Here is a 26,093-nt window from a genome sequence, read left to right as displayed (position 1 = left end):
CAATACTAAATTATTATATTAGATAAGTAATATAATTTTAAATAACAAAGGAGGCCTACTAGTAAAGTCTTAGTTCTATGCTCAATATAGTATGATTTCTTTTATTAATAATGATCAAAATATCCTCAAATTTTATTTACTACTTTTTTATATCAAAGGAGGCCAGCCCAACCAACTAGTTTAAGTCTACGGGGCCAAGGAACTTGGATGTCGCTTGTCTTGGAGGAAGAGGCAAACCACGGTGCAGTCATCTACTTTTGAGGAAGGAAACTTCCTCTTCCATGAGGCGGTGGCTGCCTCCACCACTGTCCTTGCTGCCGCCTGCTCACTTTCTGCCTCCATCACTATGGATGCAACTTGGTCGTTGTTTAGCACATCCCATACCTAACAACATGCCAAAATTAAACGATTTAACTTCCCATTCTTATACGTGTCAAAAAAAATTATAATTACGGCTAATTATATAAAGGTCCTGAAATTAAAGTTCAAACTTTAAATTAATCTTCCAAACTTCAAAACATTCTAATCGAAGTCCTTAAAGTGTTGGTATAGTATAATCAGGTTTTTTTCCCTCAACCTAGTTGTTACTTTGGATATTTAATGTTAGTTTGGATATGAAATAGAGTATAATTAGAACACCTAGATCAAATTTTAAACTTAAGGATAAAAACCAAATAAGTTTTGGTTGAAATGATAAAGTAAATATATTTAAAATTATATATAGTGTCTTAAGTTCAAATCCAATATAGATATGTTTTTTTTTATAAAGAAAGGTAGAAAAAGATAGAAAACTCTCAAAATTGTATAATTTACTTTGTAAAATAATGTAATTTTAGTTATTACCCAACTGAGTTAGTACGTAGTTGCCTCTAGAGGCGAATCTAGGGGGGCTGGCATGAGCCCCTCTAAATTTTTTAAAATTTTAAATTAGTAAAGGTAAAATTATATTTTTGCCCTTGGTTGCCTCGTAATATCAACTCAATCAAGGACATAGATGATAGTGTCTTTAATATATACATACACATACACATACACATACACATACACATACACACTCTATGTCAATCTGAACTGACATTTAACACTTGAGCTATTTTAGGTTGATGAAAGAACTTGATTGATACAATATTAATATTTTAAGAACTCAATTATAACATTTTAAAAATTAAGGATGAATTTAAAATTTGAATTTAAAATTTGGATGATAATTAGAGGAGGTTATTACTATTTTGATTGGAAGGGGGCTTACACCATCAGTTGCGAGAACAATGAAGTGATCATCTGGGGATAGGCGGTGATAGAAGACATCGGGGACCGCAATGAGGCCATGGTCCTTGAGCAAAAAGTCTCCAAAGGCTCGAGACATGGCTAAGCCTGGTGAATCTTCATGGGGCAGCCACACTCGAGGGATATGTGGTTCTTCCTTTAAAGCAAGGACCCTACCCTTGCAATTCCTTATTCTTTCTGCTTCACCTGCAATTGAAAATAATATGGTGAAAATGGCTCTTTTAATTCATTGATTTGTTTTATATAATGAGTAAGAATGATGGTGGAAATGAGGGTCTCACTGGGTAAACCAGGCTTCAAATCGGTAGTTAGTTGAACAGCTTTGATCCCCTTCTCAGTCATTGTTCCTAGCACTGCCCTTGAATCGCCCAGGTTTGCAATCACAAGATATTCACCCTTTAGAAATGAAACTATAATAAGCTACCATGGACATAACTTTAAAAAATCGACTTTTTATCTATTCAAATATAAAAAATTCATATAACTTAAATATGAATTAATTTAAATCTAAAATTAATTTAAACTCAAACGATCTAAACTTAAAATAATTTGAATCTAAAATAATGCAAATAAAAAAAAAACATGAATTTAAAATGACCTAAGCTTGAAGTGACAATAACCAAACCAAACCTTAATCTTGAATGATCAGATTCGTATCCAAAATCAAGGGTGTAGCTAGAAGGTAGGTAATGGCAATATTACTTTTCAGCCCCTCCAATGAAAAAAATAATATTTTTATCTCCTTTGAAAAGTAAAAATGTAATTTCAATTTTTTTTAAACACAATTTGTAACTATGATATTTCTAAAATTTTATAATTTTATTTCGACTTTTGTAATAACTTAAATTTAAAATTACCCGAATTATTTAAAAGTCAAATTGACACCCAAAACCAGCCTATAATTTGTGAAATCGAATTATGAATCTAAGAATTTCTTCGAAAACCAGTAGTAATATGACTAGATATTTTTCTTACCTGTCTAACAACAACAACAGCGGTGGTTCCACTAGTGGAGCAATCCAAATTGTGTTGCAGCTTAATCTCCTTGTTCATCACCTTGAAGGCACTAATGCAAGCCTGTTTCCATTTAACCAAATCCTTGCTTGGTCTCCTTCCATTGTTGCTTTCAGGTGTTGGTTCAAGCTTTGCTACACCATACTTTTGGCTTACCAACAACGATGGCAGCCGATTCCTCACCATATTGCTCACTATATGACCATTCTTCCCATGTCCATCAAAAACACCACAAAATGCTCCACCTTCAATCCCATACTCCTTGAAGAACCAAAAGATACAAATCCCAGAGTTTTAATTGACATACATACACACACACACACATATTATTTTCAAGCCAAGAAGAAAGGTATAATTTGGTTTTAGTCCCTCTAATAAAAAAAGTAGATGAATCAAATCTCAAATTTTAGCATAGTAGAGAGACTGAAATCAGAATTAAACCCAAAAAAAAAAAAGAAAAAGAAAAAGGAGAAAGGATTAGCAATGGCAAACCTGATAAAGGATGGCAGCATCCTGGTTGAGTCCTTTGGTTCCTTGTTTCGAGTAAAGAGAACCATGTGTGTGAGTTCCAATGGAAGGAATGGTTTCAGTCAAGTAAAGAACATTTTCATGGAAGTGATGTTGATCTTCAGCTTGATCATGAATCTCTGAAGATGCAATGGATATGCAGATTCCCATCTCACACTGAATACACAAAGTTTTCCTTAATTAAAATTCCCCCAAAGACTTTGTGAAACAGTCTCCCTTAATCATGTATTCAAAGTAGTAATAATTATTTATAGCAGTTTAAGTGGCTCTCAATGAGCTGAAACCACACTCCAATTCAATAATTAAATAAATAATTATGTTTTAGCATTATTATAATAGACTTACCCGGGGTTCACTTAAAGAGGTGGATTCTTGTTTAAATTAGTATGTTGACAAAACAATCCAAATCTAGGCTTAAGTAAGCATAGGAAATTTATAAATTGTTCCCAAAATTATCAAATATTATTGTATCAATCAACTTTTTCTTTCGGCTTAGTCATTAACAAGTAAATTGATGGTTAAATTAACTAAAAGATCTAATCGATACATTATCAAGACTTTAAAAGACTCAATTAAAATATTTTAAAATTTAGAAATAAATTTAAAATATGAACTATAATTTAATAAGAGTTTCTTAATTCCATATTTTTCATTTATAAAATTTGAACTCAACCTTCAAATAGTTGGGAAGTAAACAACCAGAGATTTTGACCAAGTAATAGTATTCACAGTGCAGTTTATGAAAAGAAGGGAAAGATCCGATCAAAGGCAAATGAAATTAGTTAGCGTTAACTCAACAGCTTTGGGACAGAATTATCAAAAGCTGCATAAAAAAATTTGGGTCAACTATTTGGCTTTTTTTTTTTTTTTAAAAGTTGAGTAAGCGGAGAAAGGTTTATCAAACTATCATAACCGTCGATTTTGTGGACTTTCTTGCATAGTTGAAGTTTTATTTGTTTATTTATTAATGTTTAATCTATGGACAAAATATGTGTCCCTTTCATAATTTGATTACTTGTGTCGCTAAAAAACAAACATGTCTTGTAATTTTGAAAGAAGCAGCTGATTATTATTCTTTTAAAATAGTAAGTGTCAGAAATAAATAATTAAGCAATTTGATTTGTAAGAATAAACACAAATGAAATTTTTGGTCAAAAGATCTTTCCACCATTGTTGAGGGTTTTTATTTTATTTTTTAAATTTCTTCATATTCAATAAAATCAAAATTTTTTAGACTTTTAAGTAATAGAACATTGGAAACGAAGACTACGTTTGAGACGGTAAAATAGAAATAGTTAGCTCCATCCGATTTCAAGAGATAGTGATTGTTGATGCAAGAATTATCAATGGGGTCTTTTGGGAGCTGATGTAGTTTACAGGGTAGTGCCGAGAGCCACTAAGGGTTTTTCGGACGTCTGGCAAAGCATGTTTACAATATTGGTCATAATATTTTCTTTGTTTTCTTTTGGTGGAGGAGATGTGTTTTTATAAAGGTTTAGGTGTCTTGATAAGAATGAGTTTACGCAATTTCAAGCTCATGATGGAGATGGATTCGGTTTTTCTCAAGCCCAACCACAATATCTAAATCCGAGCAATTGATGTCAAAGTTCAACTTATCTGTACAAGACTTAGTAATAAAAAGTTTCAAGAAGAAGATTTGAAGCTTTAAGATGATAGACTTTGGAGTTCAATAAGAATTGAGGACAAATTAGAAGGTTGCAACACTAGTCATGGCATTAGAAGTTCAATCCATGAAGATAAGTCCATGTGGAAGATGTTAACAAGTTTAAACATTGCACTTCAAGGAGCCCAATTAAGCCCACATGCCTAGCCCATGTTATTTAACTTATTTGGAACATTTTTATCATGTTTAGGACTTAATTTATTTTGTTAATAGAGTTTTATGAACAACTTTGTTAATAGAGTTTTATGAACAACATCTATTTAAGCCCATTATGACTATTTTATTTGTTAAATTCAATCAATGCTCCTTACTATAAGCTGGCCAAATATCACTTAATTTATTTTTCATGTTAATTAAGTAGGGTTTTTGCTTGTTACTTATGAAACATGTCGTTTTTGTTTAGGTTTACCCTAGTTTTCCCTATAAATAGCCTATGATACCCCTTATTATACACATCTCTCATTCTTGGAATAATACAATCCTTTGAGTTTCTCTCTTTGAAAAATATATCTCTTGTGATTTTTAAAATTTGTTCTATCTTGGTTTTCTTCAACAAGTCATGAGAAATATTCTTCACCCTCCAATTTACTAGGGTTCGGCTTTAGAGGGTTGATTAGAGCCATTTGCAAAGCTTGTTGAAGATTTTTCTTCAAAGAGTTTGATAGGGCATCGCCTTGTCATCACCTTCCATCCAATATTTTTCCATCTCTTTGCTATCTTCAAAGGCTCGTTGACTTTCACCTATTAATGAAGTTTTAGTTTTTTTCATTAGGTTAATTTTTTTCCTGTTACTTGTTGTTTAGGTAATCCTAGTATGATTAGAACTCTTAACTTACCGCATTTTTTCCTCTATAAGGCAAAGTCACTCCCTTCATGTACATCATTCATTTTTCATTCTTTTTATGAATTAAACTCTTAGAGTTTTCTCTCTTTGCAAGATTCTTTTTTTTTTGTATTTTCTTAGAAGTGCTTTCAACTCGATTTCTTTTCTTGGAGGGTTGGTTAGAGCCTTTGGTGGAGTTTGTTGAAGTGTTCTTTAAAGAGTTCCATTGGACTTTGCTTTTTATCCATTTTCACTCATATTTTTCTCCACCTTCCCTAATCTTTTTCAATCTTGATTTTATTCATATGAATATTTTTCTTATGTTCTTTATTGTGTTGAAATTTCAAGTTTCAAGATACAAAGGTTTCTTTCCAAGAAATGCACATTCAAGTTTGTTTGGATTACAATAGAAAAGCCAAAAAAAAAAGAGAAAAAATTGTGGATTGAATTAAGTGCCCAATCTTTCTAGGTATTATTTTTATCATTTGAAGAGACTCTATATTAAATTTCACGATTTTATCTCATCAAGAACACCTTAAACAAAAAATTCAAGTTGTGTTTCATTTTTCGATTTTCTGATAGGTAGCTACAAATTTCTTTGATTCTAGATTTAGGAATTCATTTGTTCAGCCTTTTTATTTTTCCTTTATGCATTTTAACACTTTTTTATTTCTTATGTTAGTAGGTACAACAAAATTTACCTTTCCTTTTTCCACACAACTTCTTTCTTTTAGAGTTGAGCTTTATTTGGCTTCTAAGAGGCTTAGGTGTGCTTTGCTAGTGAACAGTCACCATTAAGTATTTTGAGATTATTGATTTTGTGCACTTTAAGATTTACAAGTGAAGGATTCTTAATATTTTCTTTTGCCTCCAAGAGTTTATTATTATTTTTATCACAAGTGTTAAGGATAAGGTTTTATATTTCATCTTTTCTTTATTTCGCATGTTGGGATTTCAGATTATCACAATGGCTTACTTGAGGAGGAGATGATGATCATGACAAGCCACAAGTTACTCTTGAAAATGTGGTTGAAATGTAAGCTAAGTTGTTAAAAGACATGATGGAAATTTTGGACAAGTTTGAAAAATTGTTCAAGGACTTAAAAGATTGCGTTAGTTAGAATGAGCTGGTCTAACAAACTTTGAGCAACACTTTGGCATGGTTAGATAATGTGTCAATTCATAAATCTCGTAGACAAGACAGTGATGAGGATGATGAGCTTCAAAATTGACCTAGTCATGATAAATGTGGATCTTGTACTCATTAGAAGGCTTCAGATTCTAATACCCGTGGCAAACCTTTTTTTAGCTAAACTGAAGTTCAACATTATGTTGCTCAAAGGTAAACACAATTCAAATGCACATGTTTTCATTGGTAGAACAAAATTGAGCTCATTTTCATTTACTATAAATGTCCGGATGAGGAGAAAGTTACATTGGCTACATTGGAATTTTCTGACTGTACTTTGAGTTAACGGACTACACTTATGCAAAATCAGGAAATGAACCATGATAAGTTGATTGAATCATAGGATGAACTAAAATGGATCATACAAAAATGTTTTGTCCTATATCACTACATTAAGGATAATAAGTGAAAGCTTAAACATCTTATTTAAGGGAAAAACTTCATTGATGAATGTTTTAAGGAGATAGAGATGCTTATGCACTGAGCAAATATGTATGAAGATGAAGATGACACTATGACCTGATTTGTTGATGGATTGAATGTGGCCATATCTGATGTATTTGATCTTCAAACCTATTTTGATCTAGGGGAAGCAATTTAGAAGGCCATAACATTGAGTAGCAACTCCAATGAAAATTTAAGGCCCGTTTATGGAGTAATGAATCAAATTGGAAAATTTCGAACTCTAACTCCTCATTAGGGATTTGAAATCTTTTCCAAAGAGTGGGAATCGTTCACTACCATATAAAGATAACCGAAACAACTTGAATGAAAAAGTGAGGTGCCATCCAAAAGTACATCCTCTTATACCAAACCCATTCTATTTCTTCTTCATAACAAAATCATAAACATACTCGAGATATTGAATGCTTTAAATGTAATGAGAATGGTTATTATTCTCATGAGTGTCCAAATAAATGCTTCTTGTTTATGCATTATGATGGTACACTTTCTTTTTATTCTGAAGGTGATAATGTTTTAGAGAATACTAATGATTGCGACGTTATTGATGAGGATGAATTTGATGAAGATGAGGTATTATAACCTCCAACTGAGAGAGACAATTTGATAGCATCTTTTTCTTTTGTAGTGAGACAAACCCGTAACATGCATGTAAGGAACAATTTTGATGTTCATAGGACTAATATCTTTCATTCATGATGTTTAATTAAAAGGAAAATTGTTCACTTATAATTGATAGTTACAGTTGTATCGATGTGGTAAGTAGTTACCTTGTGGAATCTTTTTCTTTACCTTGTCAAAAACACCCTAAGATATATCATCTAAAATGGCTTAATGAAGATTAGGAGATAAAATTGGAAAAATAGTCCTTAATCACTTTTAAAATTAGGAATTATTTTAATGATGTTTGGTTTGATGTGGTTTCTATGCAAGCTGCCTACTTATTACTCAGATGACCATGACAATATGATCATGATGTTGTTCAACATGGTAAATTAAATAAATATTCCCTTGTGTTTCTTGGGAAATAATACACTTTGACTCCTTTAAATCCAAAATATACACATGACAATATGATCCTTAGCTATAAACCTCTTCGATCAGTTGCTCATACTGAGCATTTTTGGGTCAAGTAGGGGCTGATGCTTCTGTTGCTTTTAGAATCGATGTTGCTACTCCTTTTTACGCATCATTTTCTCTTGCATTTCAATAACTTGATGCTGAGAGCCAGAAGGTTATTCGTGAAAGGCTTGGTCTAAGGAAGTAGGGGTGGCAGCTGCTTGGGAGGGTTGCATGAGCAAGCTAGAGGAGAGGGCATATTATTGTTTTGGAAAAAACGAGTTTGGAAAACATAATGAAAAAAAAAAGTTTAAAGGAGAAACCAGAGTTTTAATTTTTTTTCCAAAAACAAGAACTTGATTGTGATATCTAAAGTAATAAACACTTAATAAAAAAATATACATTTTCGATTCATCTAGGATGAATGCTTCGATCGAGTAGTCTTCTCCACTATCCTCAAACTCACGTCTACCTAGTGTAGGCTCGCTCTGAATAAAAAAAATTTCCATAAAATTACCAGTAGGGTAATTTTTTAATTTCTCTAAACTTCTGGGCCAAGTTGTAAATAAGAAAAATTTCTCTAAAAATATTCTGAAATAATTTTTTTAGAAAATTTTCTCTCTACAACTTTTTATTGAATTCAAGTGTGTGAAAAATTGTGACACCCTTTACCCAACCCATTTGCCAGGTTCGGGTATCGAATGCTACATTAACCTAAATGACTTGACAAAAATTCTGTTCTAGTTTAATTACATACTTAAACATCTTATATTACACTAATAGTAAAACTTTGAAGCTTTATTTCTAATGATTGGTTACAAAATTTTGGACAAGATTCGAATACATAAAATAGCCGCTAAACCCCTGAGGCAAAGCTTCTACGAATGGCACTCTATAAACATGCATTGTTGCTGCATTTCGCCTAGCCTCTAGCGAAGTCTGGCTTGGTGCCTCTCAATTTTCAATTCTTTAAGTAACTTGCATTTGAGCAGAAAGATTCTAAGTTCAGGTGAACTTATCGAGATTTGCATATAAAATTTTTAAGAAGAATGTGAGACATCCAACTTAGAATTTAACTATCTGATAACCGTGTTCATTATTTCTGGCAAGCGACGCTTGGTGCCTATCCAAGTGTTTCCTACATTTTCAATTTTTCTTAGATTTTGATGACCCCACTACCTTGGAGCACTAGAGTTAACTAACAACATTGAAACCCTTGCTCTGTCGATCTATTTCCAAAGATGACTTCTTAGGACATGCAGTTTCTGCTTTTGGGGAAAACTCTACAAGATCTCTGCCAACCTCTATGGCCATGTCCAACCTCTACTTTCCTGTATCCCCTAATGGACCTTCTTGCCCCTTCAACCACGGGTACACATTTCCTCCCATAAAACCTTGTTCGACCTATTAAACCTTTCGGCCAACTTCTATTAGCATGCAAGAATCTCGTTCCACTGCAGGCTAATACAAAACTGCTTAAACCGTATGGAATCTACAACTCCGCTGGAATACTAGAACTTGCGTTTTCCAGTTATACCTTTTCATTTAAGGAGCCTCTTTCCCTTTTTACCCTAACTAGGGTTGGGACATAACCTTAACATCCCTTACTATTTTGGTGGTCTAAATTCCTTAGACACACCAAGATCATTCATTTATGATATTTATCACTCCATTCACTCTGCGAACTCCATTTTCACTATTGACATCCTTCATGAACCATATTATTTCCAATTATGATTCCCATGTTTGATATTCCAACGACTACCCCGTGTTTTTTATCCCGGAAGACTACCTAGGTCACTGACCGACTGCGTGCGTGCGCATTAAAACAACTAATTTATGAAACATTTTTAAAGTCCGATTTTATAGCAAGCATAGAGGTCAATTGTAATATTTGTAGTGCTACAATGAAAGATCGAAGAATTCCAAGGATTGAACCTAAAGGAAGAGGCGATTGAGCAATAACTAGCATACATAATAGAGGCTAAGTGGCTACTAATATGATTTTATGTTACGGCGAATCATAAAAGATAAGTTTGCAAGAAAATTAAATATTCTACTCTAGGGACTAAATTGCAAAAAATGTAAACTAAAAGGTCTATCTAGCAAATGACTAATGAGGGTTGATAGACTTTGATGTCGTTCACCAAATCTCGGGCTAGAGACATAAATCGCATAATTTATCAAGTGGCTCCATTTGATCTTCTTATCTCAATTTTACCGACTTAGATGAATTAGGTCCGGTTTATCTTCGAATCTTGCTGATTAATCCAAGACTAACGAATGAGTGCACGACAAGATTACCTTCCGATCTTTTATCTTAATATTCCCTTAGGGGCATCACTGCCTAAGTTCTTAGTTCTATTCAAATTAGCTTAATTTGTTACAATTTAGTCCTTTGTCCAAAGATATTAGTTTATCTACATCTGCATCAACCAATCGCCTTAAAGATTTAGCTACACATAATCCAATTCAAGAAAATAAACATAACAATGGAAAACAAAGCAGTCATAAAGGTAAAACTTAAGAAAAATGTGAAAGTTGAGATTTTTATGCAAGAAAACTTAAATAGCATGAAACCAAAAGCATTTAAAGAAGAAATTTAAAGCAAGAAACATAAAAGGAACAAACTTTAACAAATTTGAAGTGAAATAAATTGAAATACATTAAACTAAAACTTAAAGAGTCTTGAAAATAAGGTACATGGACTAAAAATGTAAATAAACCTTAGCTACAATGTTAACTAACTTAACTAACATAAAGAACATTAAGAACAAAAAGTAAATGCAAAAAAAAAAGAGAGTCTAATCTAATGTAGAAGAAGAGAAAAATAAAAACCCTAAAAAAGTGCAGAGAAAAACTAAAGAAAACCTAGAGAAAACTAAACTTAAAACTAAGCTAAAATGTATCTCTCTCCTCCTAAAATTACTATTTTGAAGGGTGTTCTGATGATTTTTTATGCCAAAATTGCCCCTACACAGGCCTTGTGTGATCGGTGGGTCAGGTAGGTTGCCCTATTTGTCCCTTTGCGAAAGTGATATCGCAATACCTAAAAGAGGATATCGCGATATCTCACGCAGTGTTGAACTTAGGGGTCTTCCTTGAGAGGTGGATGTCGCAATACCTAAAGAGGATGTCACGATACTATTGAAGGGACTCTTTGGTCTTCTATACTGCCGAAGGTATCACAATTCCAGGGGTTGGATATCGTAATACCCTTGCCCTAGATGCCATTCTCGACCTCCGACATGTCCCTACATCACTCAAACACATGTTAGACCTCCCAAAGGCACTATCGGCCAATTTTGGTAAAAAAAATTGACAAAAATAAGAGAATTTCACTTATTACCCTAAAAGTATAAAAATACAAAAATAACAAAAAAATAAGCTAAAAACTCTATTTTTCTCGAGAAAAAGATCTTTAAGTGTGTCAAAAAAATATAATTTTCCACATTGATATGTGGTTGATCATTTTCTCCCACAGTTAAGTCTTTGCTTGTCGTCAAGCAAACACACAAAACATGAAAAAGGACGACCCTTGTACTACATCCAACACTTAAGTTATATAGCTACACAACATTAAATTTGTACAAGAATTACTTTACATGCAATTTAAAAATGTCAACAGAGATGGAGGAAATGTAAATGAACATATGTACAAATATGGTCTGTCAAATTAAATTATACAGATCGCTCATAGATAATTAAAAAGAATTGTTGACGTCTGTTCTAACAAATGCAAGCTATATACGAATTGATGCTTCGCTGACTTATTTGGGTCCCAAAGGTCTTTTCAACTTGTAATGTTTTAAGGCTGAGGTTGGTACAGATTCAAAGAAAGTTCATCTCAAAATGGTTCAAGCATTATAATTAGTATAGCATAAAACATTGTTCTCAATTCCCCATTAAAATGTGATTGTTCCATCTCACCACCTTATTTCTCCTTTTCTTACCTTCCTTATCTCTCCAATACAATGGAAGAGGATAATTGAAATTAGCTTTTTTTGCGCACTATGATTTCGAAACAATTTTATGCTCCTTTCATTTTCTTTTTTTTTGAGCATTTTACACTTTGTTTGTTCTTTTCTCTCATAATGCTTTTGATCCTCATTTTTCTTTCTTTAATTTTTTTTCTTTTCTTTAATCACTATATTTAGCAAGAATCAATTGTGATCTGATTCAATCCCTCTTCACTAATCGCTCGATTACATTTTTGTGAGAAACCTCCGTAATGTTCCTACCTAACCCTCGATATCCATGGCCTGACGTCTATTCAATAGTGCATTACAAAGTTTAGGGATAGTGAAGGGTTAAGTTTTGAACTCAATTTAGGCTCAAGGTTTCAAACAAAAAGGTTCATTAAGAAAGGCAATGTAAGGCTCAAATTTGGGAACTAGGGATAATGTAATGTTTAAAGTTGGTCATTTAAGTTCAATGTTATAAAAGAAATGCCGAAGGTCTTTTCTAGATTAGTCACCTAACAATAATTTTACTAAGCATACATCTATCTAAACAAACAATTAGAAATTCAAATTATTTATTTACAAGGACTCATATCTTTTATTCATCCTACCGTACATTTTATACATTTTCATTTTAGTTGTTGTCTCTAGTCTATTATACCTATTAACTAAGTGAACTAATTAATCTACAATTAAGAGCAAGAAATTATCTAGCATCATTCAAAATTTGCTTGTTTAGTAATCTTATATACTCATTTGATATGTATAACAACTAACTTATTATTTGATCTAAGTCCAAGCACCACGCAATAACAAAAATTATAAACAAATAAGAAAATTATTTTTGGATTTTTGAATTTTTTTTTTGAAAAATGCATAAAAATTTAAATAAACACACATAAAACTTATGTGCACCCCCTACACTCAGACTAAATGTTTTCCCCAATGTGTTCAAAATAAAGGTCAGGAGGTTACCGGACTTCTTTAAAATAGAGCATCAGAATAGCTCAGGCGTCCACTTCTTTGTCGAAGCTATAAATGTTGTGTAGTCTTTTAGGGTAACTTGATGTACATAAGAAAAATAAAGAAAGAAAAATAACAAAAACACAAGCCAAACACAAAATAAAATTGTCCAAAAATTAAAAGTATTCAATAGTTCACATGTTGCATTAAAAATTAAATAAAATGCAAAGACGTGTAACTAATCCGAATTTCAAGTGGCTTTCTTTATTAATGGTTATTTTCCTTTGCTCTTCACAGTTGCTCTTCTTGAGGCACGTTTCGACCATTCATTAGAATCTTTAATGAGTTACCCCCTTTCTTGAAGGTCACATCAGAGCGTACATTGTAACACCCCCTAACCCCAAACCATCCCAGAAGAGAGTTATGGAGCATTACCGGAGTTTATAGAATAATTACACACAATTTCATTTACTTTCTTATGTTCATGTTAAAACTGTTCGACCTTTCTTTACTAAAATTTAATTATCTCATAGCACAGGACTTGGATGATGTTCCTGTTTATTTCTCTTGAAAATAGACTCATTAAAGATTCTAAGCATATAAATTATAGCCTGTAATTATTTTTATACAATTTTTAATGATTTTACCAATTCATAATAGGGAATTCCAAAATCAATCTGACATTGTCTCACAAAAATTCGAATTCATACCAAATTAGTCAAATCCTATTTTATACCATAGCCAAATCTAAATTTATTTATTTCATCCTTACATTTACAATTTCAAAATGACATACACATAAGAAATCCTAGGTACATGCCATTTACCAATAATTAACACACTTTACCTTAATGAATTCGGGATCGGACTGGGATGCTGATTCAACGTTCTATCTTTACTAAACCTGCGCACGGAAACAAACCGTACGCTGAGTATGGTATACTCAGTCGTATTTCTATAATCCGAACACTTGATAATATAAAAATTAAACTTAAAATCACAATGATAAATATAACCATTCATTTATTTATTTTATAGATAAGTTTCATTTACTTACCACAAACCATATAACAAACACAACAACATATTTGCTCAATTCTTTTCATTTGCTTACTGTATAAATTCTTTCAATATATTCACAATTCACTTGTATTCACACTTTACTTCTTAACAATATACCATTTTAATTCATTCTAACATCAATCATCATCCATTTCAACTTCACTCATTTCATGAACCTTTTGGTTCATGTTTTCAATCTCATATCTCAATTTCAATTTTCAATTCAATTTCTCATTTCATTCCAATAGTTCAATCAATCAAATTCACTCGATTTATCTTTTTACTTATTTACCCCTATTAACAAACTCGGACGTTGACAGATACACGGATTCCAACCCAAACACACCAGTACGACACATTGTGCCTAAAACGGTACATAGTATTTGATCAGTATACGACACATAAAGTGCCTAAAACGACACACGGGGTGCCTGATACGACACACGAGGTGCCTGAAATACGACACATAAAGTGCCTAATCGGTAAAGCCGGCAAATCCCGTACACTTTCAGATCCTATGGCATGCCAATTATATCCGACTTAGCCCAACTAGTTAATAGGGTATTTCATTCACTTTCTCAATTTAATAATTCTTTCATCAATATCTCATTCAGATAATTACATATATTTACCCATTTTCACAATTCATACAATTTCATTCAATTCAACAATATATTTCAATTATTCACATTAATTCATAATTCAATACAATTCAATTCATTTTTCAATATCAAATATTCAAATATCACAATCTCATATATTCATATCAATTTCCTCATATTTCCAATCAATATATTTTTCAATATAACATTCATTCAATATTCAAATTTCTACATAAATCATATATATTATATAATTCAATCAATATAAATTCAATCAAAATAATTTCAATCAATATAAATTCAATAAAACAGATATTCATAAATCAATTCAATATAAATTTATCACACACTAAATCAATTCATTTCAATTATAAAGACACAATACAAATAATTCCCATCTTAATTATTTATTATAATATTTATCCAAAATTCAATTATCATAATTGCATAATATCTCATTCACACACACATACACACACACACACATATATATTTATAATATATAATTCAATTTAATTCAATCAATATAAATTCATCACATACCAAATTAATCCATTTCCATTATAAACACAATAATTCTCACTTCAACATTTATTAAATGCATTGAATAAATAAAATATAACAATTAATAACTAGGTTCAGATTATAGAAATACAAACTGTATTTTCTCGAGCTAACTCCCTTTGTCTTTGCCATTTTTTCCTTGCTTAGCCGAGGTTTCCCGAGACAACATTAGCTACGGGAATTAAAACAATTCATATTCGTTAATTCACTACTAATTTATATCTAATTAATACAATTTTTATTCAATTTCTACTTTAATTTCAATTTAATCTTAACTAGATTCACTTACTTTTTCTATCTCAATTCATACTTCATTTCTATTCAAATTTTGTTCAAACTCATACTTAACTATTAAATTTCCAGCATATTTTCATAATTTCAAATTTATTTCCATTTAATCCCTAAAACTCAAAACTTATAGCTTAGTTTACGATTCAATCCTTTATTCAATTCCAATCAAAATTTCTATCAAATAAACCCCCAATTCCATCATTTTATTCAACATGAACCATACTTAGAAATCTAATGACTTTCAAAATTTCTACTTAAAACAAGTAGTATTTATCTCTAGGATTCCAAAAACTCAAAAATCATAAGAAAATGGGCTAAATTGACTTACCAAATTAACTTGGAACCTTTAAAACCTTATTTTTCCCTTTTTCTTTTCTTCCTTTCTCCCTTCTCTGTTTCGTCCCCTGCTATTCTGTTTCTTTCCTCTTTTTATTCTTTTGTTTCTTTCTTTTGTTTCTTTTATATATATATAATGACAATAATAACTATAATAAAAATCTATTTAATAACAAATATTTATTTAACACTTGTACCAATCATTTTTATACACTTGTTTTTCTTTTTTTTATATATATACATATATATTTAATAATTTAATAATATACATAATTCAAGAAAAATCTTGATTTTTCTTCCATTCACCGCCTCATTTCATGGGTATGGCTTAATTGTCATTTTGATCCTTTTATTTTCTATTACTTTAAAACTAAACTTTCACATTATATTCAATTTAATTTTTATCCAATTATCCTTAATTAAGCTAAATTTACTTAATTAAACTTTAATTAATCACTCACTTAACTTCATAAATATTTTTAATTTTTTTAATAAATATTTTCTAATCCATTTTTTAGAAACGGTGACCCGAAAATACATTTTCTAATAACCTTAAAGTTCGGGTCGTTACATACATAATTTCAATTTTATCATTATCTGATGTAGTGTCTATCTTTCTCAGTTCTTTTTCTACATCCTTCTCTTGATTCACTTGAGACTCTTGTCCATATCTTTACTTAACATTGTAATGATTTGGCTTTTCCAACCAAACTGGTTCATCTAATCCATAATTACTTGTGTAATACACGACATATGGTTTCATTGCCTGGATCATCTTGGAATTTTACTGTAACCGTTCAATCAATTCATATACCCTTGTTACGAGGTTTTTTATATTTTCAATTCTCTAAGTGATGAATTTGATGGGCTATCCTTATTTTTGCACTTTCTATTTCTTTCATTATCCAGCTCTTATTAAAGTCCTTGTATTTTTTCATACAAGGGATCGCCTCTAAGACTTTTCATTAGATAGTTTACTAGTTTATTTTGTGCTATCAAGACTCTAGCCAGAGGACATAAATCAGTAATTGGATATGAAAGAATATCCCAACTTCATTTTAGACTACATAGAGCATTATGTACCTATAAATCCATGTCCTTACACAGACTAGCTTTTCTTACAAAATAGCATGTAATAAAATGGCATAAAAAGGATCAACAATTTTTGAATTGAGGGACGGTAAATTCTCGTCCTATTGAATTGTATCCAAAGTTTCGCTAAGTGGTTTAATGAAGCCATATCAAATGAGAGTGGTAGATTTGAATCTTCACTCTGCATCCATTCACCACTTCCTTCCGTTAAATATGCAATTATACCCCCCAAATCAACATTATGAAAATTTACCAAGTTAAGCGCCTCGACATAATCATTTTTCATAATGTGGGACATTATGAAATTTTGAAATTATAGAGGATGAAATTCCTACCATGTGACCCTTTACGATAGCCGTGTGTGGCCTAGAGAACTTCAAGTTGGCATAGAATTCTAACACTATTGACGAGTCTACAAATCTTTGAGGCTAGAGACAGAACTCTTTCCACCCATGTGATCATATGAGTCCCCAAATTCTTCCTCAAAATAAGCCTCAGATTCGAAGCCACACTTTTGGATGAATGGTCATCCATGAAGCTCTCGAAAGAACTCTTTTGCCTCTGGCAATATAAATTTCCAATTGCTTTGCTCTGTAGGTTCCGTTGACATGTCATAGGATCCCATTGAACTTAATCTTCGTAAATGCATGACGTGAAAGAGTAGTAGCAAACCACAAGATTTAAGAAACTCCTGCAAAAGAAGAGAAAAATAATAAGACCAACACAAATAGTTGACTACTAAAGTGCATGATATGGAAAATATTGGAAGGAAAAAGGATGGAAAATATGTTTTGGGTACTTAAGGTTTGAAGCTTAAGAAGTTTGATAGAGATAGAGTGTTTTGGGATGCTTTGAGGTTTAAAAGACCTTTAAAACACAGGGTCTCAATGCCCTAATTAGGTTTATCTTGGCCCAAACTTGGTATCGCGATATCCCTAATGTATAGAACCTCCAATTTTTGAAACTACCCGAGATATCATGATACCACAAGTTTGATATCGCGATTTCACTATGTAAGATCATACTTCTCCAAAATGAAACTATGCAGGAAATTATAATATCCTCTTCTATATATTGTGATTCCACTAAACTTAGCTCCCAAAAGAATCACATAATGGTTAAAATTCCTTCCCTACAACATGAATCATGATGAGTAAGTATAAAATTTAAACAAGCTGGCTCCAACTCTACTCTAAGTGTCAAGATTTATAGAGATGGTATCCCGTAACATAGTGGTAGATGTACTAATTAATGATGTTCTGAATATGTATAATTATCATTATTACGAATATCTTACTGAATGCAAAATAAAATTCAAAAAAGTAACAAGTTGTTATCATTATGGCCCATGGAGGTTCAGATCTCCTTTGGTAAGTCACACATTTCCTCGAGTTTTTCTCCCCTAAATATTGCTTCACTCACTACCCATTGACTAAGAATTTCCAACCCTCGTCAGTTTCAAGCTCGATCGCTTCATTAGTTAGTACTTGAGTGATGGTATATGGACCGGTCCACCTCGAACTTAATTTCCCTGGAAACAACTTCAAATGAGAATTGAAAAGAAGAACCTATTATCCCAGCACGAAATGTTATCTCCTTATCATCGCATCGTGATGAAAATTGCTTTTCTCCTTATACAACTTAGAGTTTTCATAAGCGAAGAATTGAAATTCTTCAAGTTCATGTAATTGAAATAGAAGGCTTCCTTAGCAAGGTTTATGTCCCAATACAATTCTTTGATTGCCTAGTATGATATCTTTTCTAGCTCTATAGGCAAGTGGAAATTTTTTCCATAAACCAACTTATACGGGGACATCCCTTAAGAGGTTTTATAAACTATCAGATATGCCCATAAGGCATCATCAAGGTGCAAGGACCAATCCTTACGATTTGGATTTACTGTCTTTTCCAATACCTGTTTGATTTCTCGAATCGAGACCTCCACTTGACCACTAGATTACGGGCAATAGGCTATAATTATACAATGTTTCACGCTATATTTGGAGAGCGCATTCTTCAATTGTTTATTGTAGAAGTGTCCCTTCATTACTTACCATAATTCTAGGTATTCCAAATCTCAAAAAGATGATTCTTTGGAGAAACTTCACCATCGTTTTAGTGTCATTAGAAGATAAAAGCTACTGCTTCAACCCTTTTGGAAACATAATCCATTACCACTAGAATGTACTAATTCCCAAAAGAGTTAAGGAATGGGCCCCTGAAATTAATTCCCTATACGTTGAAGATTTCCACTTCAAGGATTCCTTTTTCAGGCATATCATCATATTTGGAAATGTTTCCATTTCTCTGAAATTGATTGCATCTTTTGAAAAATTCGAAAGCATCACATATCATTGTTGGCAAATAAAAACCATATTGCGATTTTTTTGTGCTATCTTCTTTCCACCAAAATGGCCCCCGCATAGAGAAGTATGACACCCCATGAGGATATCGTCCATCTTTTCCCCTGCTATAACCTACGTATTGATTGGTCTGTGCATTGCCAAAAGGCATAAGGTTCCTCGCAAATATAATCTAGTGCGTCGTGGGCTATTTTCCTCTTTTGTTGATTGAATACTTCCACTAGGAAAATTCCTTGCATGAGGTAATTTACTATATCAAAGTTTCACGATGCTGAAAGCATTTTTCTCCTTACAAAGCAACAATCAGCGTGAAACAATTGTCCATCAATGAAGGTGTCATCTATTAATTTACTTCCCTATTGGTCAATTTTGTGCTCTAAATGAGATAAATGGACCACCACTTGATTTTTGTCCCCTTCTTGTCCAGTATCCACAAATTGAATTCCTGAAGCAATAATACTAATCTCATCGATCTACTATTTGTTTCTCTTTTCTTAATCACATATTTGAGAGCTGAATGGCTTGTGTATACATAAACCCTAATTGCCATTAAATACGGGTGAAATTTCTCACATGTGAACACCACAACTAACATTTCTTTTTGAGTGGTGGTGTAATTGCACTAGGTTGGATTCAAAGTTTTACTAACATAATGAATAGCATGGAAAACCTTGTTTTTCTTTAGACCCAATACAACCCCGATAGCAAAATCGTTGGCATCGCACATGATAAAAAATGGCTCATTCCAATTAGGGCTACAAATGATAGGGGCGGTTACCAATTTTTCTTTCAAGGTAACGAAAGCAAACTTACATTCTTCGTCAAAGATGAACAAAACATCTTTCTATAAAAGGTAGCTCAACAGTTTGGAGATGTGCAAAAAGTCTGTGGTGAAATGCTGATAAAAGTCAACCTATCCCAAAAATTTACAAATTCTACACAACAAAAATGGGGGTGGGAGTTTTTCAATAACTTCAATTTTTTCCTAGTCAACTTCTAATCCATTTTTTGAGATCTGATGCCCCAGGATAATACCCTCCGTAACCATGAAATGACACTCTTCCCAGTTCAGGACTAAATTCATTTCCTTACATCGTTTAAGTACCTTCTTGAGGGTTTCCAAACATTCAATGAAGGAATCTTCATATATTGAAAAGTCATCCATAAATATGTCCAACCATTCATCGATCATGTCAATAAAAATAGATGTCATACACCTCACGAATGTGGCGGGGGCATTACATAACCCAAAAAGTATCCTTCGGAGGGCATAGTTACCAAATGGGTAGGTGAATGTGGTTTATTCTTGATCATCCGAGTGAATTGGAATTTCTTGATATCTAGAATACCCATCTAAGAAACAATAAAATCTCTCCCCACTAGTCTATCCAACATCTGATTAATGAATAACAAAGGGAAGTGATCCTTTCTTGTAGCATCATTAAGCTTTCGATAATCAATGTAAACATGCCACCCGGTCACAATTCTAATCGGTATGAGTTTAAATTTTTAGTTTGAAACCACAATTATCTCTCCTTTTTTCAAGACTCAATGTATGAGACTTAGCCAATCACTATTAGAAATAATGTAGACAATACCAGTGTCTAACCACTTTGTGAACTTCTTCTTCACTACTTCTTTCATTGTTGGTTGAGTCATCGTTGTGCATCAACCATGGGATTTTTCCTTCTTCTAAGAATATTTTATGTTGGCACAGGGATAAGCTTATTCCCTTGATGTCAGCAATCATCCACCCAATCCCTTTTTTTTATGTGCTTTCAACACATGAAAGAGTGCAACTTCTCTTTCCACCCCTAACCGGGCAGAGATAATAACAAGTAAGGTGTTGTGTTCTCCCAAATACCCATACTTCGAACCCTCAAGTAGAGGTTTAAATTCAAGTGTAGGGGTCTAAGTGTCAAAGGACTCATTTTCTCATACACATTTTCAAAAGGCCCTAAAGTCTCTTTACAGTGCTTTCACCAGTCAAGTCGATGTACATCGTCTAGCGCTAATTGAACATCTAAGTCTTCACATAAGTCATTATCCTTTTTTTAAATATTTAGTTCACTCAAGCCTGGCATAGAGAGTGCTTGACATTCTTTTATGCTCTCAGTTTCAGTAGACTCAACACTTTCGATATCCGAAATTGGTTCCAATTCATAATCTTCTTGTGCAAAGACTTCACATTTTTATTTAACCAGAGTCGTTATTGGTATGGTGGGTCCTTGAACCATTTCCACGTCATGGTTCTTTAATCTTCTGAACATTGATCTACCATAATTCAATGTAGCAGATTAAACTAGTTTTTGCACTTTAGGAGCTTGAATATAAGCATAAGTTTTAGTTACATTTCCTTAAGTTTAGTTGAGTTTAATAAATTTGTGTAATTTGAGTCTTTTATTGACCTTAGGGGCCAAATGAGGCCTAAAGGCGAGCTAATATACTTTGTGAGCGTGCAGGAGACCATTAGAAGGCATGCTAACTCGATACTTGGCACGATGTTGCAACATGAAGCATTGATGTTGCAACATAGGATGTAGAATAGAAGAATTCCTATATTTCCTTCAATGTCGCGACACAACCTGAGGATGTCGCGACATATCCCTGAAGACACCCTGAAGATAAGCATATTGCCCTCGACGTCGTGACATAGGACTTAGTGTGTCATGACATCACCTCTGAATGAGAAATAATTACGAGCCAGGGGTGTTTTGGTCCGCACAATCAAATGTTAAGCATGAGGACGGCAGCTGACCTAGGTTTAAGGACGACAACCACTCTAAAGTCTATAAATAGGTTCATTTAACACATGTTATGGACACCTTTTGATATTGTCTAACGTTCCCTTTAAATTTAGTATTTATGTAACACCCCATGCCCAACCCGATCGCCAAGTCAAGGCACCATGATGTCACATTCATTGCCAGAGCAACTATTGAAAATTTCAAATTAACTTATCATATTGTTTAATTAATGTAGATCATTAACTCATTTTAGTAATAATTGAATTTACAACAGAAGTAATTATGAGTTTAAGGAGATCATTAAAACATCTATAGTTGATCAAAGACCAAATTGTAAAGTTTATAAAAAATTTTTGAATTGTCGTCATGATGTTGGGGGTTCCACGTCGTGACATGGCAAACATGTCGTCGAGACGTCGTCTCCATTTTCCTACAAATTTCATGCTTTATTTTTATTTTTTTATATCATTACCTAAATTGGATTCAAATGTCATAACTGTCACTTCATTTTACATATCATCCACTTACATCTATTTCTAATCTTAAGTACTCATAAAAACATGATATTCAATCAAAGATAACAAAGTTTATAAAATTAATACAAATATTAAAGTTTTACAAATAAGACCATTAGAGGACTTGCACTTTCAAAAGAAGTTTACCCACTTTATGTATATTTCATATTTATTTCTAAATTGTGCCAATCAATTTAATTCATCATAAAATTTTAACAAAGATTTCAATATCACATCAATTAACAATTATTCACTTATTATTTTATTAATTCGTTTAAAAATACTCATATGTATTAATCATTCCATCGCTTACAACCATTTCAAAACATTTCAAATTCATCTACTAAATATATATTTCTCATCCTTCTCTCCATTCCACATCCTTTATGTATATATTTATTGTAATCTTTAGCTTTTAGTATATAACATGCTTATATGTAACATTATCTATAATTTTACTATTTACTTATGTGTTCATATCAAAGTTGTCCACTTGAGTCAAAGTCACTAAATTATTTATACATTGAGCTACGGAATTCGAAATTAAGTTCCACTTGATATTTTTGAAACTAGACTCAAATATATTTTTATCATAATAATTTTAGAATTTATAATTTAGCCAATCAATATAGTAAATTCTTCAAATTTTCCCCTGTTATGCTATTTGACAGCTTTGACCTTTCTTTAGTAAAAATTAATTATCTCTTAGTATTGGGTTCAGATGATGTTTTTGTTTATTTTTCTTGAAAATAGACTCATTAATAATTTAAAAATATAAATTTAAACCCATAATAATTTTTTTTACAATTTTATATGATTTTCCAAAATCAGAACAGGGGAACCTGAGTCTACTCCAACCTTGTTTCACGAAAACTAATATATCTCAAAATATAAAATTCCATTTCTTTCACTGTTTCTTCCATATGAAACTAGACTCAATAAAATTTAATTTTTTATTTAATTGAATCTCTAAGTAAATTTCTATAATTTTTGGTGAATTTTAAAAGTTAAGTGATTTCTGCTGTCCAAACTGTGTTAATGAAAATATTTTCTTTTCCATGGTTATTTGCACTATCTTTCATTCAATCACACATAATTGCCATACTTTTGATTATTATACAATTTAGTCACTTATGTTTATGTGTAGATTACATATTCATTTCTTAATCTTTTTTCACCATACAAATCACATTTTCTCTTACCAATTTAGTGTTTTAAGTCTCTATTCTTCATCAAATACTTTTTATTTCTAGTATTTAGATTAAATACATGATTTGTACATCTCACTCAAAACATATTTAACTCAATCTATTGAAATACAAGTAAGGTTAAGTTGAAAACTTACCTCTTTGGACAAGAATTTCTTCTCTTTTGCTTCTCTTCCATTTCTTTCTCAACTTCATCACTATCCTTCTCTTTCCATCTATTTTTATTCACTTCCATCAATTTGTTTCTTGCTTCTAAGTTGATGAACAGACTCTCTAAGACCTTTACTTCCATTTTCCTTTTTAATGCTCATAGAAATTCTTATGATTTTGAGGTGAAATAGTGGAATTGAATAATCAAGGACCAAATTGTAAAAGAAGGAATTTTTTTTCCTTCCATATGCCATTCACATTGGGGAGACAAGGATGAAGAAAATTATTCATCTTTCCTCCCTTTTTATAGTACCATTTTATTATTAAAATAATATCAAAATATCTAATTTATTTAATATTATTATATTATTTAAAATATCACCAACATCATGATTACAATCTAATGGCCCATATTTTATACTTCAAGGCTAAGCAAATCTAATGGTCATAATTCATCCATATATCGAATGACATTTTGGTAATTTTTCTCAAAATTATTTATTATTATTTTGCTAAATGACCATTTGCCCTTGGTTAAGTTTTATATTTCCATTTATGTCCTTTTAACTTTTGGTTATTTTCACTTTTAGTCATTCAACTTTTCAAATTTACACTTTAACCACTCAACTTTTGAATATTCACACCAGGACCCCATCACTTTTCGCTTTTTCACAATTTAGCCAATACCTCAAATTTATATATCACAATATAATACTATATATTTTATTTTATAATTTATTCATTTATTTTTGGACCTTCTCTATTACCCAATACCTTCCTCTACTAACATTACTATATTTTATTTCATTTACTCGATAATTTAATTATACACTTTCTCGAAATTTTCTTAAGTTGAGTAATTATAAATTTCATTATTTCTTTACTTCCTTTTATTACCTTGATATCATTTTCTCTTGTGATCATATCTTTAAAATTTCTTTATCCCAATAATGCACTTGCTTCTAAATTCTTTGGTCTCTTGAACTGTAACGTCCCCTAACCCTATACCGTCACCAGAACAGGGTTACGAGACATTACCAGTCAGTACAGTCCAATTCCGGTCATTAATTAAAATAAATATTCACACACATCCTAGTTTTAAGATGTCGTCCCTTTAATGGGCCCTCGCGGTCCAATGTAAACAGTAAATTCAATTCGGGACTAATTTAGAATCACTACGAATTCTTAGTAAATTTCAAAATTCATACTACATACCGTTGCCAACCATAATTTACTCATTTCATCAATACTTCTATAACCTAAATGACTCTCATAAAACGTCCTAGGTACATGCCATTATCAATACTCAACATACTTTACCTTAATGAATTCGGGATCGTCTTGGGATGCTGATTCAACGTACTATCTTTACTTAACCTGCGCACGGAAACAAACCGTACGCTGAGTATGGTATACTCAGTGGTATTCCTATAATCTGAACAATTAATAATATAACAAATACTTAAGATCATAATAATAATTACAATTATTCAATTATTTATTCATAGATAAATTTCAACTACTTACCATATAAATTTTATACAGTTCATATAATAAACACAATAACATAATTGTTCAATTCTTAAATAAATCCATATCTATTTACTCCGTTCTTTCACTTACTATTCGGTATAGCTTTCCTTAATTTACTCACAATTCAATATCATTAAACTATATTCAACTATATACTTATCAATCATATTCCATTTTAATTCATTTCAATAACAGTCAATTTCATTTATATCGTATCAACTTACTATCCCTGATAGCTTTCAGTATATACATACGATTCATATATTTCAAATCACATTTCAATTCATCAAGTGGCATCATATATCATCAATTCGAACTCCAATCATTTCATGAACCTTTGGTTCATATTTTCAATTTCATATCTAAATTTTCAATTCTCAATTCAATTTCTCGTTTCATTTCAATGGCTTGATCAATCAAATTTATTCGATTTATCTTTCACTTATTTACCCCTATTAACAAACCCGGACTTTGACGGATACACGGGTTCTAACCCAAACACACCAGTACGGTACATTGTGCCTAAAACGGTACATAGTACCTGATCAGTATACGACACATAAAGTGCCTAAAACGACACACGAGATGCCTGATAAGACACACGAGGTGCCTGATACGACACACGAGGTGCCTGATACGACACACGAGGTGCCTGAAAT

At 31.9% G+C, this 26,093-nt stretch overlaps 1 protein-coding gene across 2 annotated transcripts; it reads right to left on the bottom strand.

Moving 5' to 3' along the window:
- On the bottom strand, positions 1 to 3,058 carry LOC107897073 (probable protein phosphatase 2C 72). Of its 2 annotated transcripts, none has more exons than XM_016822411.2 (5): positions 2,794 to 3,058; positions 2,263 to 2,562; positions 1,569 to 1,683; positions 1,226 to 1,473; positions 1 to 384 (listed from the first exon to the last, which is right to left on the bottom strand). In XM_016822411.2, exons 1-5 carry the CDS (start codon positions 2,977 to 2,979, stop codon positions 187 to 189), a joined length of 1,047 nt encoding a protein of 348 aa, XP_016677900.1. In that variant the 5' UTR covers positions 2,980 to 3,058; the 3' UTR covers positions 1 to 186. The 2 variants fall into 2 exon arrangements, with proteins under 2 accessions (XP_016677900.1, XP_016677901.1); XM_016822412.2 differs by having other exon boundaries at positions 1,250 to 1,473; positions 2,794 to 3,057.
- Positions 3,059 to 26,093: the final 23,035 nt, after the last annotated feature.

This window comes from Gossypium hirsutum, chromosome A06 (genome assembly GCF_007990345.1).
Source record: "Gossypium hirsutum isolate 1008001.06 chromosome A06, Gossypium_hirsutum_v2.1, whole genome shotgun sequence".
NCBI lineage: Eukaryota > Viridiplantae > Streptophyta > Magnoliopsida > Malvales > Malvaceae > Gossypium > Gossypium hirsutum.
This window is presented reverse-complemented; position numbering and strand designations above follow the sequence as displayed.

Bases quoted from the DNA above. Each gene is read 5' to 3' on its own strand.
- LOC107897073 (XM_016822411.2), bottom strand. From the start codon at position 2,979: ATGGGAATCTGCATATCCATTGCATCTTCAGAGATTCATGATCAAGCT. The intron at 1,684-2,262 runs GTAAGAAAAATA...TCATTTCTAAAG, and splicing joins CTGTTGTTGTTGTTAGACAG to GGTGAATATCTTGTGATTGC. The intron at 385-1,225 runs GTAATAACCTCC...GCATGTTGTTAG, and splicing joins GCCCCCTTCCAATCAAAATA to GTATGGGATGTGCTAAACAA.